Source organism: Trachemys scripta, chromosome 10, assembly GCF_013100865.1.
Source record: "Trachemys scripta elegans isolate TJP31775 chromosome 10, CAS_Tse_1.0, whole genome shotgun sequence".
In the NCBI taxonomy this organism is placed as follows: domain Eukaryota; kingdom Metazoa; phylum Chordata; order Testudines; family Emydidae; genus Trachemys; species Trachemys scripta.
The window spans coordinates 33,206,105-33,225,232 of NC_048307.1; the positions used below are offsets into that span (position 1 = coordinate 33,206,105).

General features: G+C 43.5%; 1 protein-coding gene across 3 annotated transcripts in view; it reads right to left on the reverse strand.

The window, feature by feature from the left end:
• The window catches only part of CREBBP (CREB binding protein), a 189,023-nt gene extending 171,974 nt beyond the window's left edge, over positions 1-17,049 (reverse strand). For 2 of the 3 annotated variants that reach the window (XM_034784284.1, XM_034784282.1), the window contains exon 1: positions 16,618-17,048. In XM_034784284.1, coding sequence (XP_034640175.1) covers positions 16,618-16,702 — 85 coding nt within the window. In that variant the 5' untranslated portion in view covers positions 16,703-17,048. Of the gene's footprint in view, positions 1-16,617 lie in introns of all 3 variants that reach the window. The other variant, XM_034784283.1, reaches the window with a different exon arrangement.
• Between the last annotated feature and the right edge of the window lie 2,079 nt (positions 17,050-19,128).

The following is a 19,128-nucleotide window of genomic DNA, read 5'->3' on the forward strand; positions in this document are numbered from 1 at the left end:
ACAAAGAAAAATTAATGGAAGCCCGTGATCTGTCCCTGACTTTTACTAAGAATATCCATGATAAACTGGGAAGGGACTGGGGCAGCTGCGGGTGGCTGGGAGCTCTGGGGCCCCCACTACCCGTGGGGGCTCAGAGTTCCTGGGGCTGTCCTGCCCTGCTGCTGTGGCAGGAGAGCTCCGGGGGCCCCCCTGCCACTGCCGCAGAGGGGAGCTGTCAGTGTCCCCCTGCCCCTCTGTGGCAACAGGGGGCTGCGGGGTACCCCTGCCACGGTGGGGAGCTGCAGGTGTCCCTCTGCCCCAGGGCAGTGAGCTGCCGGGGTCCCCCTGCCGCTGCCACGGTGGTCAGGGAGCTGCCCGGGCACCCCCGCTGCCCATGGCAGCTGGGTACCTCAGGCAGCGGGATACCTCAAAGCTCACTACCGCAGCAGGCAGTGACAGGACCCTGCAGCTCCCAGCCTCAGGGGCTGAAGTCACGGATTCTATGACTTCCAGTAACCTCCGTGACAAAGTCATGGCCTTAACCATGGTCTTCAGCAAGTCAGTAAGGCCAAAATTTTCTTTGGTGCCAAAAAGCTAGACACCCAAATCTATACTTAGGCAACTAAATAAATGACCTAGTTTTCAATGGTGCTGAGCATCTGCAATTCCCATTTATTTAGGTGCCTATATATGGGCTTAGGTGTACCTGTAGGCACCCAAATTTGGAAGTTTTAGCTACTAACTTCTCTGTAACTAAGGCCTTCTCTACACTGAAAAATTACACACAACTATGTTGGTCAGGAGACTGAAAAACCCGTATCACTGACCAACATAGCTATGCTGACACATCCTCCAGTGTAGATACAGCGATGCTGACAAAAGATGGCTTCCATCAACTCAGCTAACTTCATTTGGGGAAGTGGTGTTCCTACACCGGACAGAAAAAACAAAAAAACAAAAAAAAAACCTGTGTGTCAGTGTAGGGTGTATTTACACTTCAGGTCTACAACGGCATAGCTATGCCAGTACAGTCTGTAGTGCAGACATACCCAGTTTCTCCATTCACAAAATGAGGATAACGATGCTTTGCAAAGCTCTGATACCAACAGATGGAAAGCATAACGTAAGTACCCTAAGCTTCATCTTCCTTGCTCACTGTGCATGCTCTTGGGAGACCTGAGAGCCAAGTACTCACACACCATAAGGACTGGAAGAATTTTTATAAACATAATACAAAAGATAAGAAAATGCAACAGAAGACATCCGCTGAACACCTAAAAAGATATTATCCATTCCTGATGTCCTGCAAAATGAGACAAATCTATTCTAAACAATGGAATGTTTGTGCCTTATTGACAATCAAAAGCAAGCACGTAAGAAAAAACAAGCATAAAGCTTAACACCATAGATTTGTAAACATTCAGTATTCAATTCCCATTAAGATAATGATTCCGTTTCCTGTTTTTATATTTCAGTCGGTAGTGTTGTGTTCACTAAAAAAACAACCCATCAACATACAGGATCCATTTTAAAATAGTTATAATAAAATGCAATAGAACACGAGTTTGCATATGCACTTTTGCTACAAATCCATAAAGGCAAGTGATTCTCTCAGCAGCTATAAAAAATACTCCTTGCCAAAATGGCTGAGTAAGTGACCCAATTCTCATGTTAGATGAACACACTCACTCCCCCTACCCCCCCGCCCACAAAAAACAAATATCTAATCTCAAACACAATTGCTTACATTCAAACTTTTCTGTTAGTTTCTATTATGTCTGTCATTTTCAAATCCAAGGAATGTCAGCAGTTATCAAGAGACTGAAGTAAAACATCTTGGTTCTGAATCCAAAAAGTGCAGGTCCAAAAAGTGCAGACTAGTCACTTAGTCTGAGTGATCAGCATCCAGGTCTGAACACCCCCATTAGCCTGCCTGAGTGTGAAGTGCCATCCTGCAGAACTCTACCCAAGTTACTGTGTCCTCACTGGTGCGGCACTCTTCCTTGTATATTGCTAGGCTTTCTGGGGGGCATCCTACAGTTCTCTGGGCTGCAGTAAGCTCTATGGTTCTTTCCCAATGAATTGTGGGATATTCTGTCTGTCCTTCCGGGCACAGAGGGAAATGTTGGAAAGCACTGAAGCACTATCTACAATCAACTGATTTAGCCTGTGTGCTCACTTCAAAACAGGGAGGTTACCAGCTTGAGTGAAAGCAGAACCCAAACTCTAACCCACAACCTCAGCTGTGCTAGCTAGTCCAGTTTTCAAACTTTCAAGCACCTCTTAACTCTGATGAGTGACTTGTGTGTGTGGGGGGATGGAGAGTGGTAAGGGCCAACGCCCAAGTAAGAGCCCAGACTAACTCTGCAGTGAAGACATACCAGAAGAGAAATCAGTGTTGCCAACTCTTGCAATTTTAATCACAAGTATCACAATATTTGGTGTTTTTCTTAAGAGCCCCAGCCCTTACAGGAATGTGATTCAGTGAGAATTTCAGCTTTCATATACAAAAAGTTTCTATCCCTTCATTGCACAGAACAGTTTACAAATGTAACCCAAGTGCACCCTACAATCTCAAAATCCAATTTGTAAAATCTCAGGATTTTTAAGCCCATCTCATGATTTTGGTGGATACCGCTAGAATCTCATTTTTGAGGAACCATAGGTTTTTATGAAGAATCCAAAACCTTCTGATCACCAAAAGAAAAGGATCCTACATCTAGAGCACATAAGCACAAAGACATATCAGTAATTGCTATCAACACTTAGTATTTTCAATAGCAGCCTATAATGATCCTGATATTTGGAGATAAACTACTTACTACCAAGTTTCTCTTTGCAACCCTGACCTTGTATAAAGTAGTGTCTTTCTAGACTAAGGGATAGTCTACGCTGGGATCTTACATCAGCACAGCTACATCTCTCAGGGATGTGAAAAATCCACACCCCTGAGAGACAGCTATATCGACCTAACCCCAGGTGAAAACAGTGCTTGGTCGACAAAAGACTTCTACCACCTCTTGGGAAGGCGGATTATCTATGCTGACAGTATAGGCAGTGTCTACCATGAAATGCTAGAGCAGCGCAGCTGTCACATATTCAGTGAAGACATATCCTAAGCTACAGAGAATTTATACAAACACTTACAAAAGAGAAAATAATTTGCTTTAGAATTTTGTATTTTTTTAATTTAACTTTCTGAAAGTTAAATATACACCACCTTTTACATTTTAGAAAAATTAATTGATTGAAACAACCTTTTAAATTCAAATTGTAATCTAGTCAGAAAAAGCAGCAAAGTAATAAATCAATATTCAGACAGAATATGATGGCCATGTCTCTGTCTCTGCATGTTAATTTTTAGTTAATTATTTGGGGCTGTTTTATGAGGTCAGTTTAAAATTAACATTCTTGTCATTTGTGTAACCAAACTTAGGTACTGGTATGTCACATTGTGTATGAGACTGAAAATAATCCAACTACCTTAAATTCAGAAAGAATTAACGTCAGTGTTTGGAGAATAGCTTGTTTCCCTCAACTCCCAATAATCAGTAAGGTTTGCTTTTTTTTTTTTTTTTTTTTAAACAAAGACACCAGTTTCTTTTTTTAAGTTTACTCTATTCCATACTTACTGAAAACAAAAATGTTTCTTCCTTGTTACAGAACTAGGGACTGCTGATCCTCCAGTTCAGTCACTAGGAAGCAGCAAAGCTGTCATGAAGGTGGCACAGGCTGGCTACTGTCTCACTGACTCCTGTATCAAATACAGTACTCTCAAAGCTAAAACCCATACTAAAATTATGGTAAATGCAAGCAAAGTCTCTCTTAAGAGTAATGACCCTAGAAAGATAAATGTTAACAAAGTACAGTTAAGGTCCTTGGCTTCGGGGAGGGTTGGTGGAGCAACAGACTAGTTTGAGGAAACTGAGATAAGGAAAGTCTCTCAGGTTAGTGTCTCCTATCCTTAACAGGTGGGCTATAGTGAGCAGTGCTGATGGGATTAGTGGGGGGGAGGGAAAAAATAGTCTTTGATAGAGATTAAGGTACTTCATACATCTATTCTGTTAGTCTCAAAGGTGCCACAGGACCCTCTGTTGCTTTTTACAGATTCAGACTAACACGGCTACCCCTCTGATACTTCATACATCTAGATCAGCATGTCTCAAACTGAGATTGTGCCTCCAAGGGGCAACAGACAATGCTAAGAGTTAACTACTTTGGACCACCTGCACCCCATCCTCCCCCATCAAATCACTCAAATGGCTTCATGCCATTTTACAATTATGCATCCTTGAAGCAGAGCAGTGCAGGAGGGAGGGACAGAAGGGAAGGGGGCAAGAAGCTGAAGCACTCTGTGGAGGAAGTCTAGGTTGGATACTAGAAAAACTATTTCACTAGGAGGCTGTGGAATCTCCATCTTTAGAGGTTTTTAAGGCCCGGTTTGACAAAGCCCTGGCTGGGATGATTTAGTTTGGGTTGGTCCTGCTTTGAGCAACAGGTTGGACTATATTACCTCCTGAGGTCTCTTTCAACCCTAAGCTTCTAGGATTCTATGATTCACTCCACTCAATATCCATCCAAGGCACCTCAACCCTAATCCTACAAAGGATTCTGGGATTGGGGTTAAAGCAATAAAACTGTAGCTGGTTTTAGAGTGGAGAAAGTCTGGAAAAATCATGATATATTTCATGCCTGGGGTAAATCTTGTAATCTTGGACCTGATGGCTGTTGCAGAGACAAAGCTTCCACACTGTACGTTAGGTATAAAGCCTTGTGGAGACAGTAGTAAATAGTGTATGGAATATTCATGCATTAGATGTTTGGACGGCTGCACCTGAGAAGTTCTCTAATCTATTTCCATTTTTTGTTTGTATACTGAGAAAAAAGGAAAAAGACTTATTTATTACATTTTTTCTCCATTCTTGGATGGCATCTTCAGCAGCTTGGATACTTACGCTGCCATTTGCTTCTCAGAGAGAGAATCAATCGCATTTAGAAGGGACACATTTTCCATTGTATGAATACTTACTACTATTATCAGATCATTTCTTGTGTTCAGCCAACCACCATCCATTAATATCACTGTTGATTCTTTAGTTCTTTGTTTATTTTTTCCTGTTTTTCCACATGCAGTATTTAGTGGATATACAAGCTTAGCTCTTCCTGGAAGACTATATTCTAAGCAAAATACTTCAACTTTTTTTTTATTTATTGTTCATCTGATGCTATTTAGCATAACAGACAAGTGACACTACCAAAATCAGGGTGGGACATTTCAGATTTTATGGCATAACCTTCCACTGATCTGTGTCAATGTTGGATTTCCAAGATGAACACAAACCCACTAACCATGCTGCTCTCTCCAGTCTGTCCCATTCCCATCACCTCTAGACACCCAGACAGTTTAATAAAACTCTTATTGTTTCTAACAGGCATAAGCACACTTAGGTCCGCAACACTCAACTTTTTAGAACAGTTAAAATTTCATGCACAAAAATATTAGAGCCTATTTCCAGTATCAAAATTATAGAACAGATACACATACTATATTCATTTAAATGAATGAGTGTAATAGATGTTCAAAGAAAATGAACAATTTAAAAAACAACTGATTTGATTTTTTCCTGAAAAACACCTGGCTTTTCTACAGCAGAATATGATTTTTTCCCAACTCTTGGGGTATACTTGGTTGGTGGATTTTTTTTCTTGGAAAAAACGGTGCAAAAATGACTGCATGCAAAAGTAGTACTTATCTTGAAAATGGAATCTTGTAAGCCACAGCCTGCGTAACAGAATAGGTGACTGGATAACTATCCAGACTCCTTTGCACTTGAACTTCTGAACACCTTTCTTGAAAGACAGAATCTGGTTTGCCCATTTCTGAGCCAGTGCATCAGTTACCAAGGCTCTCTTCTATGGTTACTCTAGAGAAATAAAACTGATACCATGAATAAGTCCATCTTTACAAAAGAATCCAGCTTATTAGGGAGCCTACTGAGAAGAGGGCCACAAACAGAGCAAGGCCATGAGCACAGAACAGTCTCCCTTCCAACCCCCCAATATAACAGAGAGGGTGACTTTGACCTTTGAGCAGGGATGGTCTCCTTTTATTCTGCCATTTTCTCTTCTAGCAACACAGTGGTATCCCAGACAAGAGGAATGGCAATCAGATCTTTGGGTAAAAGTGGAGATGTGTGGTGTAAATAGTCAGAGATAAAAAGGACACTCCCAACTCAAAATGTAGTTAACCTCAAAATGTGAGTTAAAAGTAATTTCAGGGCCAACATTTTCCTATTTTTTTTAAAAAAAATTGCCCTGTCCCTGGCTGCTGTGTGCAAAACCCAAACAAAGGAGGAACTGACTGACTCCTCAAATACTGAAACTGATTGCACAAAGTAAAATAGTTGAAAGATTTAGATAAAAAATGTTTTCTTCTATAATATAAAGGGTCACATTTGCTATTTCATAAATTTACCTGACATGTACTAGCTTGAGGTTTAAGAATATCAGTCAGGGCTAAAAAACCCTTCACTCCAATAACTCCAGTTAACATTCACAGTTAACAGCCAGAAGTAAAAATGAAAAACGGGGGTAACACCCAGGTGAGAAACCAACCTTCCCCTACCTCGAGCTGCCAGAAAGAAGATAGCAGTGGAATTCCTATCAAGATGCTTGCCATAGACTCATCATTGGAGTAGGGAGTAATCACCTTTCAAATCAACCTCTGGTTAGGTGTCTCAATTGGATTCCACAAAAACTTTAACAGCTGAAAGGTAAAAGCAGCACACTTGCTCTGCTTCCCTCTGACACCAAAGTGCCTCCTGCTGCTGAGTGATGTGCATTCTCCACAGTTCCATCCCTTCTCCGGCTGCTGCTAGAGGTGTATCTTCACTACTCAGATCCTCTCAGTCCCTCTGGTCCCGTGAGTAATTCCAGATCCTCCTTCTGCTACTGCTCATATTTCAAAAGCATCAGCAAAACTGATGTGATTTTTGTCACATCAAGCTGCCCACTGGATTCCGAAAAGCTACAGCCAAAAAACATGTCATTTTTTATTTGCTGTAGCTTGCAAATGCTCTGAACAGCAGCAAGGGCACTGAAGCTATCTATCCACTGACCAAGACGACACACTATTAGTTCCAAACATAAACTTAGTATAAGATTATCTTTACAGCCATAAAGACTAGAAATTTCAGGGTTTTAAAATTAAATCTCAAAATTTGTCACTCACCTAGGAAAGCTTCCTGTCTCACCACAAGTGACACAGTGAATGCATTTTTTCAGCCTTGCTTGTAACAGCAGGTAAAACATTTTCACACACAAAATTTAAGTTGATTCTGGTCTTCTAAAAAGGTGGAATTATGAGAAAAGAAGGTTTAAAATTAAAAGCTGGCTCTTACTGAAAGAAGCATGAAATGCACGAACTGTATGGGACAGAAAGTCAACAGGCGAGTCCCTTTGGTTTAGCCTCCATAAACTGACAGCTCTGCAGCCTCCACATAGTGCAGTGAAGGAGAGACAACCCACCTCTGAAGAATGAGCAGATACTAACTCAAGGGGAGGAAATTCTCTTGCCAGGCAAATATTTGTAGTGCTGCATAACTGTAAAATTACTGTCAAACGTCAGACATGTAGCACAATAGTTACTATTTATTTTGTTTTTAAATTAGCTTCAAATTATTTTTTCGGCAACTGGCAATATTAAAGGGGTTAAAAGTCTACCTGCTCATATCTCCTTTTGAATCACAAAAGCTCCTAAAGCATTTCTTTCTGTTCAAGGAAATGTGGGGTTTACATTCCTTCATCTAAAAGGATACATCAATTTAATGCAACTATACCCTCATTATATATACACATTATATTCTGAAAGTCTCTCCCACAAACTGTCTTCTTAATATAGATATACAATACACATATTTAGATGTAATTTAATCATTACCGTAACCTACTATAAAGGATAATTTTAAGCAACATTATAAACCAGCAAACCCATGACACATTGTAAAAATTAACAAAACTTATGCTCTTTACTGCTCCTTTAGGTTGTATAAATGTGGCCTCAAATGTTGTATTTTTATGTTAAATTCTAAATCCCTGAAGGGCACTTTTTCCTTTGCTTGGCAACTTAGCTTTGAGAGCCTGTGCAAAAGCGTACAGCACTGAAGCATATTCCAAATATACATAAGAAAGAGATCACATGCCCACAGTAGACTTGGAAACAGTGATTTTATACACTTTACTGTAAGAAACCTTCAACTTTCAATGTGCTGCATAAAAATACCAACATCATCATACCAGAATGATAGTCAACCCTGTGTAAAGCACTATGGTCCTGAACCTGCAAGAAGCCAAGTAGTCTCAATTCCCATTTACTTCAATGAGTTGAGGCTAGTCAGCACCATCAAGATGGTGGCCCTTATCCTGTATAACCATACAAAGATTCTGTACATCTTTGAACTGCATCTCTGAAATTTAGGGGGGGAAGAGGGAACTGTTGCTACTACAAAATAGATTCAAATTCAATATTTAGAAAATCCTAGTTTTGTATTAATTCATGGCTTTATCCCATAAGAGTACACAAAAGCAGAAATTACACAAAGAGGAAGTGAACACACCCCAATTTATCATTATGAATAAGGGTAACTCCTGAAATAGTGAGATGCCTGCTTATATGTGGCAGAAAAATGTATCCTGACCTAGGATGCTCCAACTTCCTTCTCACTGCGCAAGAGAAGACTGCTGCCTCAAAACATTGCACCAAACATGCTTTTAACAACAGATAAGAACTAAATTATTTCTACCTATGTGATTGGTGGGGATGATGTAGGCCTTTCACCTCTCAGACAAAACCGTTCATTTTGCTATACAGTAACTCCCCACTTAACGTCCTCTTGTTTAATGTTCTTTCGATGTTACGTCCCTGCTCCATTACAGAACATGGTCGTTTAAAGTTGTGCAATGCTCCCCTATGTCCACATAGGGGGCATACGGGAGCTGCCAGCTTTGTCCACAGCTGGCAGCTCCCCTATGCCCCCTCCCCCCCCCCACAGCCTCACTCCTCCCACCAGCCTCCTGAACACCCCAAGATAGCTGATTGCCGTGGGCAGGAGGCGAGAGGAGCAGGGGGAAGGCACTGATCCGCAGGGTCCGCTGACAGGTGAGAGGCGCTGTGGGGGGGGCGTAGGAGGGCTGACGGGGGGGCTGCCAGCCTGTTAAATACCTGTATTAAATTGCATATAATGCCTTTTGTCTGGCAAAAAAAAAAATTCCCTGGAACCTAACCCTCCCCCCAGCCCCTCTTTACATTAATTTTTATGGGGAAATTGGATGCGCTTAAAGTCGCATTTTTCAGGAACATGCTACAATGTTAAGTGGGGAGTTACTGTATCAGACTTACTCTGGGAGTTCTCACCAGGTCATACTTGATACTATGCTTATACACCTGTTATTTTATTATATGAATACTGAAAAGTTATTGCACTAAAGGTGTACATTGTATTTACCAGTGACTTTATCCTCACGCACAATTATTTCAAATTTGGTGACAATATATACCTCCAGACCAGTGGCACCGCTATAGGCACCCGCATGGCCCCACAATATGCCAACATTTTTATGGCTGACCTGGAACAACGCTTCCTCAGCTCCCGTCCACTCATGCCCCTTCTCTACCTACGCTATATTGATGACATCTTCATCATCTGGACCCATGGGAAGGAGGCCCTGGAAGAATTCCACCATGCTTTCAACAGCTTCCACCCCACCATCAACCTCAGCCTGGACCAATCTACACGGGAGGTCCACTTCCTGGACACCACCGTACAAATAAGCGATGGCCACATTAACACCACCCTATACCGAAAACCCACCGACCGCTACGCCTACCTTCATGCCTCCAGCTTCCACCCCGGTCGCACCACACGATCCATCGTCTACAGCCAAGCACTGAGGTACAATCGCATCTGCTCCAACCCCTCAGACAGAGACCAACACCTACAAGATCTTCACCAAGCATTCTCAAAACTACGATACCCACACAAGGAAATAAAGAAACAAATCAACAGAGCCAGACGTGTACCCAGAAGCCTCCTGCTACAAGACAGGCCCAGAAGAGACTCCACTGGCCATCACCTACAGTCCTCAGCTTAAACCTCTCCAACGCATCATCAGTGATCTACAACCCATCCTGGACAATGATCCCTCACTTTCACAGACCTTGGGAGGCAGGCCAGTCCTCGCCCACAGACAACCTGCCAACCTTAAGCATATTCTCACCAGCAACCACGCACCGCACCGTAACAACTCTAACTCAGGAACCAACCCATGCAACAAACCTCGATGCCAACTCTGCCCACATATCTACACCAGCAACACCATCACTGGACCTAACCAGATCAGCTACAACATCACCGGCTCATTCACCTGCACGTCCACCAATGTTATATATGCCATCATATGCCAGCAATGCCCCTCTGCTATGTACATTGGCCAAACTGTACAGTCACTACGCAAGAGGATAAATGGACACAAGTCAGACATCAGGAAAGGCAATATACAAAAACCTGTAGGAGAACACTTCAACCTCCCTGGCCACACAATAGCAGATGTAAAGGTTGCCATCTTACAGCAAAAAAACTTCAGGACCAGACTCCAAAGAGAAACTGCTGAGCTCCAGTTCATTTGCAAATTTGACACCATCAGATCAAGATTAAACAAAGACTGTGAATGGCTATCCAACTACAGAAACAGTTTCTCCTCCCTTGGTGTTCACACCTCAACTGCTAGCAGAGCACCTCACCCTCCCTGATTGAACTAACCTCGTTATCTCCACACTGATATATACCTGCCTCTGGAGATTTCCATTACTTGCATCTGAAGAAGTGAGGTTCTGACCCACGAAAGCTTATGCTCCCAGTACTTCTGTTAGTCTCAAAGGTGCCACAGGACCCTCTGTTGCTTTTTAAAGATTCAGACTAACACGGCTACCCCTCTGATACTTGTATTTACCAAGCGGTTTAAATTTTGGAGTAGAAATTTATTTTTCTCTTGTGTGCCAAAGGAGAAGGTAAATGCAAGATGAAGTGGAGTAGTGACAGACTATTAATTACATCTGGTTCAGAATTTAATATTTAGTAACTTGCAGCAATAATTAAGATGACAGTTCTCTTCAGCAAAAACAACGAGGAGTCCTTAGTCTTTAAGGTGCCACAAGGACTCCTCATTGTTTTTGCTGATACAGACTAACACAGCTACCACTCTGAAACCAGTTCTATTCTGGCTTTCACACAGTTTTTGCACAGTTTATGATGCTTATAATGTGCATGAATTAACAGAAGTTTTTCAAGTTGAAAGTGTAAACCAAGTAAAGAAGAAGATGTCAGATTCCTAAGCTGTCCCAGTTATTTCACCGTACAGGGCCATAACCTGAATTTCTTCTGCTGATGTTTCATAAAAACAAAGTTTTGCTTATGTAGCAAGATTTTTGTATGCATCTTTCTTCACATTTTATTATTAGAGACATTTGCATGAAAACAAGATCATTGTTTAATAGTTCATCTCTTCTGACTGCTTATTCTTCATCTGAAGTCATAACATTCTGTTTGATACATCACATTGATTGCTGTGGAAATAACTGTGATGGTATGGACACATGGTTATGACCAAGTCAGGAAACTACAGCAGGAATAGAAATGGAATCACCTCTACAAAGAAAGCTTCAAGAATTACCCTAACAGATAGCAGGAGACCTCAAAGGTGCAGCAAAGTGTGCCCCCTCATCCACAACCCCTAGATCAGTGGGTCTCAAACTTTTTTTTTTTTTTTTACTGGTGACCCCTTTCACATAGCAAGCCTCTAAGTGCAACATCCCCCCACCCCCAAACATTAAAAACACTTTTTTATGTATTTAACACCATTATAAATGCTGGAGGCAAAGCAGGGTTTGGGGTGAAGGTTGACAGTTCATGACCCCCCATGGAATAACTTCACGACCCCCAGTTTGAGAACCCCTGCCCTAGATTCCTGTCTATGTTCTGCAAAGGATTACACATGGGTAATGTGTCTGTTCCACAGCACAAGGCAGAATTTATCCTGACATTTATAAAGCCATAAAAAAATGCACCCATTGATAAACTTCTGGGCACATGTACAATTAGAATTCAAAATATAATTTCAAAATGAATTCCAAATTAACAATGCAAAACACAAAATACCTCCCATATGAACTTCCATGCAAGATCATACCTGTAATCCATTTAGTATCCTACCTCTGACACAGGGTTATCATCATATGCTTTAGAGGACAGTGCAAGAAACCCCATAATGGATAATTTTGGAATAAGATGCCAAGTGGAATTTCTCTTCTGAACATCATGCTGTTAGTATGTTTTTCTTATATCCCAACGCATAAGTTTTTTATCTCATTTATATATTTTTATCTTATCTAGTGTAACTCTGGGTGTTCTCATCCAAACACATAATCCATTTTTGAATCCTACTGAGCTCTTGGTCTGAATTACATCTTATGGCACTGAGTTCTATAGTTCCATGGGGAAGAAACTTTTTGACATGCTTTAAGTGTCATGGGAAAAGTTTTCAGGATAATGGAATGCAATGTGTTGCAAATAAATGTAAATACATTCTACAGAACAATTTAAAAACACAATATAAAGCATTTCTTCTTCATCTGTACCTTTTTTCCCAGAGAAGCATTTATTTCATAATTTTTTCTCAGCAGAATTCAAATGCGCTAACTACTGTTGGGACTGTGCATGAATGTAAATCCAAGAAAGTCTTGTATTGTATAAGTGACCTTTTATGTTTGCACATTTGATCATACAGGCAGTAAGTTTCATGGAAGCAAATTTTATTAGCTGTGCATAACAGTTAATGCTTTTAAAGTATATATACACATGGCACACAAAAGGAGATAGGTTTAAACCACTTTGTAAAGTCATATGAATTCACAGTTAGGTACATGAATATTTACTCCCATAGTCTGGTTTAATTTAAATAGAAGGTATTATCTTAAAGATTTCAGGGCCTTAAAAGCTGGATGATTTTTATTAAACTAACTTCTTTTAAACTGAAAGAAATGATACCTGAAGTACATATCCATATTTCTTGGGTACAGTGTAGAAAAAAAGGTCAAAGTAAAATGTGTATACTTCTTAAAAGTGCTTTAGTTAAAAAAATAATGAATAGGAAATACAGCTAATTTAAAAGTATGCAGATTAATTAATAACAAGGTCTTTTTTTTCTATTTTAAATAATTTGAAATATACTAAAATATTTATGTTTAAAAAATTTATACACCGGACAGTCACAAAACGTCATTAATTGTCACAACTACTTGTTTGGATGTTTAAGAAACAGACATAATTATTAATCAGTACATAATCTGAAGTTGTAAAAAAACACCAGGCAATTCAATGTTGAAACTGCAACTTATTAACTCACTTGAGCCATCCTAACTTCCCTAAATCAGGTGAGTGTAAACATTTAAATTTTTAAAGATTATAAAAAAAACAATTTGAATGACTATAATTATTAGTTCTTGAAAATAATACATTTCTACAGCACCAAAAGTTTGCAAGGCATTTAACAAATACAGATGCATTCCCTTGTTTGCACCATAGTATACAGTAGTAAAAAAAAAAAAAAAAAAATCACAGCAGCCACATTATATTGGCGCTTTTAGGCATCTTAAGGAATGCCCATTTTGCTACATCTTTATATAAAATGCTACTAATTAATACATCATCAGTGCCCACACAGCATGCATTGGCTCCAGAGATGTTAATTTAAAAATCTGGATGGTTTACTGTACATCATGCCAAAATGCGAATACTAAAATACTAAATGATTATGGCCCTCAAAGATTAAAATTAACAGACTGCAATAACCAAGTTACCATAAACCTACTTTTTATATTAAATATTTTTATGAAGACTTTACAATTTAGGTGTTATGAAATAAATACCAGATGAAATGAGAGTTAAATGCTTAAAGTTGTGCAACAAGAAAGTGACTTAGTATTTAAGAAAGAAATAATTATACAGAAACAAAACGCATTGATCCTTCCTCCTGGTTAGGTAGATAAATTAAATCCCTTTCCCGTGGATATTTTAAAAACTCATTAGCTTAGTTATATGGATGAAACTTGGCAATTAGTGGGCAGCTAGCTGTATTCCCAGTAACTAGCTTTGATTAGTGTACTGTGTAGCTGTTCTAAGAACACAAGCACCTTAGTAATCCAACTAATATACTGACTTATGACATATACACTGTATTAATTCTATCAATATACCTTGATTTTCTACTGTTAATAAAGTGCTAAATCAAAGTGTAATTTTAAAATTTACAGAACTATGACATTAACAAAAAAGTTCACAAGACTAACTAACTTCAATCACACAAACATTACTCCAATACACTAAGGAAGATTTGCCTCAAACAATTCTTACATCACCCTAGAATAAATGGAAAGAACCAAAATTCTACATATTCTAATCTCAAGGAAAACGGGCTGCTTAAATCTAACTGCTACAGAAAGCAGCATGTGAAAGAGAAACAAGGAAGAACTTAGCTATAAATAATGGTATTTTCATTAAATTTTTAGTCCAATCCTGCAATGGGACTACTCACAATAGTAAAATTAAGCATGCCTGTAAGCATTTCCAGGACTGAGGCTTTATCCATCATTCAATAGCAGAATATACAGCCTGCTAGGTTTGAGTGATGTGCCCTCAAAAGCATCAACCAGAGCAACTGGTCAAAGGCAACTTTCACGGTTGCAACACTACTTTGTTATTAAACCAACGGGCAAGAAGATCCCATTTTAAGTTCAGAGTTTTCAGTAATATTTTACATAAGAACCCTAACAATTTGTATTGCCTACTAGCAATGGCAACAAATATAAAAACATTTAATTGGAAAAAGCACTTTCAAAATACTTAAGATCAACAACAAAACCAATGCTACCTGCAACTTTTTTAATCTTAATTTTTATCTTTAAAGTTATTTGCGACATTGTGCCTACTGAGATATTCCTATTTGTCAGACATGTAGTACTTGCTCTGACACTGTCATTTTTCCATTGAACAAGGCCCTAACTCCGCAAACACTTTTGCACATGCTTAACTTTATCTACCGGAGTGATTCTGTTTAGAGACTACCCACATGAAAAATTGGCACACAGTTTCTCTTTAAAATTAGAACATCCAAAATTATCACCTTCAAACTTCACACTGTTTCAAATATTTTACCTATTGTTGCTACAACCTAAAGTGACTGAAAGAGTAGAAAAAGTTATTTCAATTTTTTTAGTTTACGTGGTGCATTTCACAGCAGTGTGTACTGTCATTCACTGTCAACTCCAGTCAGTTCCAAAAAGACTAAAAATGGCTAAGTACTACACCTGACCTAGAGTTCTTTTGCCAATTTTTGTACATTTTCTTTTTCAAGTGTTCCTCTGCTCCCCACCTGTTATGTGAAAGGCTCAGAGAAACAGCAAAGATGGCTGAAAGACAACCTGCTGTCAAATTTACACCACATTAATGTGCAAACATTACAAAACTAGTGGGGGTGTTTTCAGATATACAAGATAATGTACCATACAACTGAAATGCTTAACAAGATATGCACTTTTTTTTTTTTTAAGGAAAATTGCTCAGAGCAGACTGAGTCAACCATTTATTAAACCCAGTTTTTAGTTAAGAACAGGTTCGTAATAATACATTCAAGGATTAAACTGGATGCACAGACAAAAGAAATGTGTGTACACTGCACAGAGTTATATTTTAAGGGAGGAAATTTGACAGCCCATAAAATACTCTGACCCAGGGTGTTTAAAAACGACATCATGTGCTCTGAAAAAAACACTATTATCCAAAGCCAAAACTTTTGAAAGCAGTTACTGTGAACGAAAAACGCATACTGTACTTCTCTGAAGCACTTCACACTGATTCCCACATATTTATACCGCATTTCTGAACAGATAGGAGCTATTCCATCACACTGGGTAACTATGCGGTTTTGACAAAGTTATACATGCACAGGCTATGCAGGAATAAATCTGTCTGAATACACGTTTACCTGAGAAACCAAAAAAGCCTCTGAAGATGTTGCCTCAGTCCGAGAAAAACATAGAAATTCTAAAGTTCTGGTTGACTCTTATCGTTCACTTACACTTGTTTCTCAGGCACAAACAAGCGCAAGGTGAGGCTAGAACAATCCCCCTCGCTTCCGTCAGCTCTTACTACGCCCTAGAGCCCTTCACTGTTTATAGGTCTATGGTTACGGGATGAAGTTACACACAGGGTCCGACCGAGCGACCATGGAACTCAGCTGGACGAGCCCCAGGAGGCAGTTGCAGCTCTCCGGCAGGGCAGCCTCCGCTCCTGCCCTGTCAGCTGGCAGGGGGGCGGGGACCCCGCTAAGTGCGAGTCACCCTGGCCGGTTCCGCGGGGAGGCTCGTTTCTCCCGATCTCGGGGCAGGGTCTGCACCTGGGGAATGCTGCGCGCACCCCAAGGAGACGGCGGCTCTGGTGTATAAGCGCCCCCTGCCCGGTTCCGAAGAAGTGGAGCTGCGCTACGCTGGGCTACCCACCCGTCCCCCTCTGCCCCCGACCCCCTCACCTGTGCTGTCGCTGGCGGAGAAGCCCGGCGAGTTGAGCTTGGCTCGCTTGGGGTTGGGCGGCCCGTCCAGTAAGTTCTCCGCCATGGTAGCCGGCTCGGCGGTCACAGCTCCAGCCCCGCGCCGCCCGCCGGGGCCGCCCGGATCCTGCGCTCCCTGCCTCGGGCAGCCGCCAACAGAGACTCCGCGCGGAGCGCCCGGGAAAACTCGGCCGAGCAACAGCGCCGCTCAGTGCTCGGCCGGCGGCGGCCCCCGCTGCCCCATGCCCGGGCCGGGCCGCCGCCGCAGCAGGCCGCAGGGAGGAGGGCTCGGGGCGGGGTAGGGAGAGAGCCCAGCGCCCCCTCCCTGCCTGGCTCGCTCCTCCCGGCCGCTCCCCCTCCCTGCCGAGCGAGGAGGTGCCCGGATGGCGGCTCAGTCAGTCACTCAGGGAGCATAGCGCCCCCCCACCCCGCTCCTCCTCGCCCCGTCCCCTCCCCTCCGAGCGGGGGACTCGCCCCGGCCCCGCGCCGGGCCCTCACTCGGCCCCTCGACCCCCGCCCGCCCAGGAGCAGCCGCCACCGCCGGCAAGAAAAACAATGAGCGCAGCGCGGCGGCCGCGGCTGCCACTGCTCCCGGTCCCGGCGGCGGCGCCCGGCTCGCCCCTCGGCTGGCGCTGCCCCGCTGGCCGAGCCCGTCTGCCCCTCCGCGGCGCTCCGTGTGGCTGCCCGTGCCCCGGCGGGCGGCCCCGCTGCCCTGGCCCGGCCCGGCCCGGCCCCGCTCCCGCCCGCGCCGCGCTCCGGCTCCGCGACAAGATGGCGGCTGTTGATTCCTCAATTAAAAAAAAAAGTTTTTTTTTCTCTTCTCTTTTCCAGGGACCATGGGGGCGGGGCAGGGGCGGGGCCTGCGTTTTGCGTCACCGCGCACGGACACGCCCCTCCTCGCCGCTCCCGTAAAAACGCGAGCACTACCGGAAAGAACCGAACTGAGCCTGAGTTGCCAAGGGGCTCCTGGCTGCGGGAGGAAAGGATGCAATTGTATGTAAAGAAACATGTAAATTAATCCCTCCCCTCTAGTGCCTACTAAATTACCCAGGGGCCTATCACCTGGAGCCACATAGGATGGGCACTCTGCTATCCCACTGGTGCAACAGCACCCCCCAAGCATATGCACCCCTCAAAACACCCTCTCTGCATCCTGTATGCCCGCCTTTTCTAGGACCAGTGCAAGAGGGGCAGCACCCACCCCATAATCTTCTCAGAGGAGAGCACTCCTGCCTTCTTTTCCAGCCTGCCACCCATGTGTCCCCATGGGGCAGTGCATACTCTCCCCCTGCCAACCCACTCCCACGGTCCCATAGCACTGGTACAACAGAGTGCAGCACCCACCAACCTTTACAAAGAACATCAAGCTGGATTTTTGTTGCCTTGGGAGACCTGGAGTACAGGCTTCTGCACCATGCTGCTCACCTATAATACTGGTGCAATAGGCTGCAACACTGCCTCCCCATTGCCCTATTTGCCCATACCCTGCACATGCTGCCTCCCTGTAGAGCAGGGGTGGGCAAACTTTTTGGGCCGAGGGCCACATCTGGGTGGGGAAATAGTATGCAGGGCCAGGGTAGGGGGTTAGGGTGTGGGAGGGGGTGCGGTGTGCAGGAAGGGGCTCAGGGCAAGGGATTGGGGCAGAGGAGGTATGCGGGGTGTATGAGGGGGCTCAGGGAAGGGGGTTGGAGTGCGGAGTGCAGGAGGGGGCACAGGGCTGGAGTGCAGGAGGGAGCTCAGGGTAGGGGTGCACAGGGGTGCAGGATGTATCAGGGAGCTAAGGGCAGGGGGTTGGGTGCAGGAGGGGTGTGGGGTGTACAAGGGGCTCAGGGCAGGGAGTTGGAGGATGGGGTACAGGAGGGATTCAGGCTCCAGCCCCACTTACCTCAAGCGGCTCCGGGGTGACAGCGGCGTGCACCGGAGCCAGGGCAGGCTCCCTGCATGCCTGCCCTGTCCCCGGCCCCGCGGCGCTCCAGGAAGTGCTGCAGCCCCTGGGGGAGGGAGGGCAGAGGGCTCTGCGTGCACTGCCCTTGCCGCGCCTCCAGGTACCTCCTCTGAAGCTCCCATTGGCCGCGGTTCCACATTCCTGGCCAATGGGATCTGCGGGGAGCAGTGCCTGGAGGCAAGGGCAGCGCACGGAGCCCTGTGCCCCCCACCTGGGGGCCGCAGGGACATGGTGCCGGCGGCGCTGCAGGCTGGATCCAGAGCCCTGAAGGGCCGGATCCACCCTGCGGGCCGTAGTTTGCCCACCCCTGCTGTAGAGCCAAATCTCTTGCCCCCAGGCTGCATCCCCATAGCAGCCACACCCCATCTCACTGGTGTGATATGGTGCACCATCCACCATGCTGCCTACCCACAGCACCCAAACCTCTTAGCAACATTCACCCATACCCCCTTCCACCTCATAATGCTCCCGCCATACTCCCCATACTGTTTTCTCCATAATGCCACCTCATGCAGCCTCTCTGTGGTGTCCATACCTTCCCACAGCAA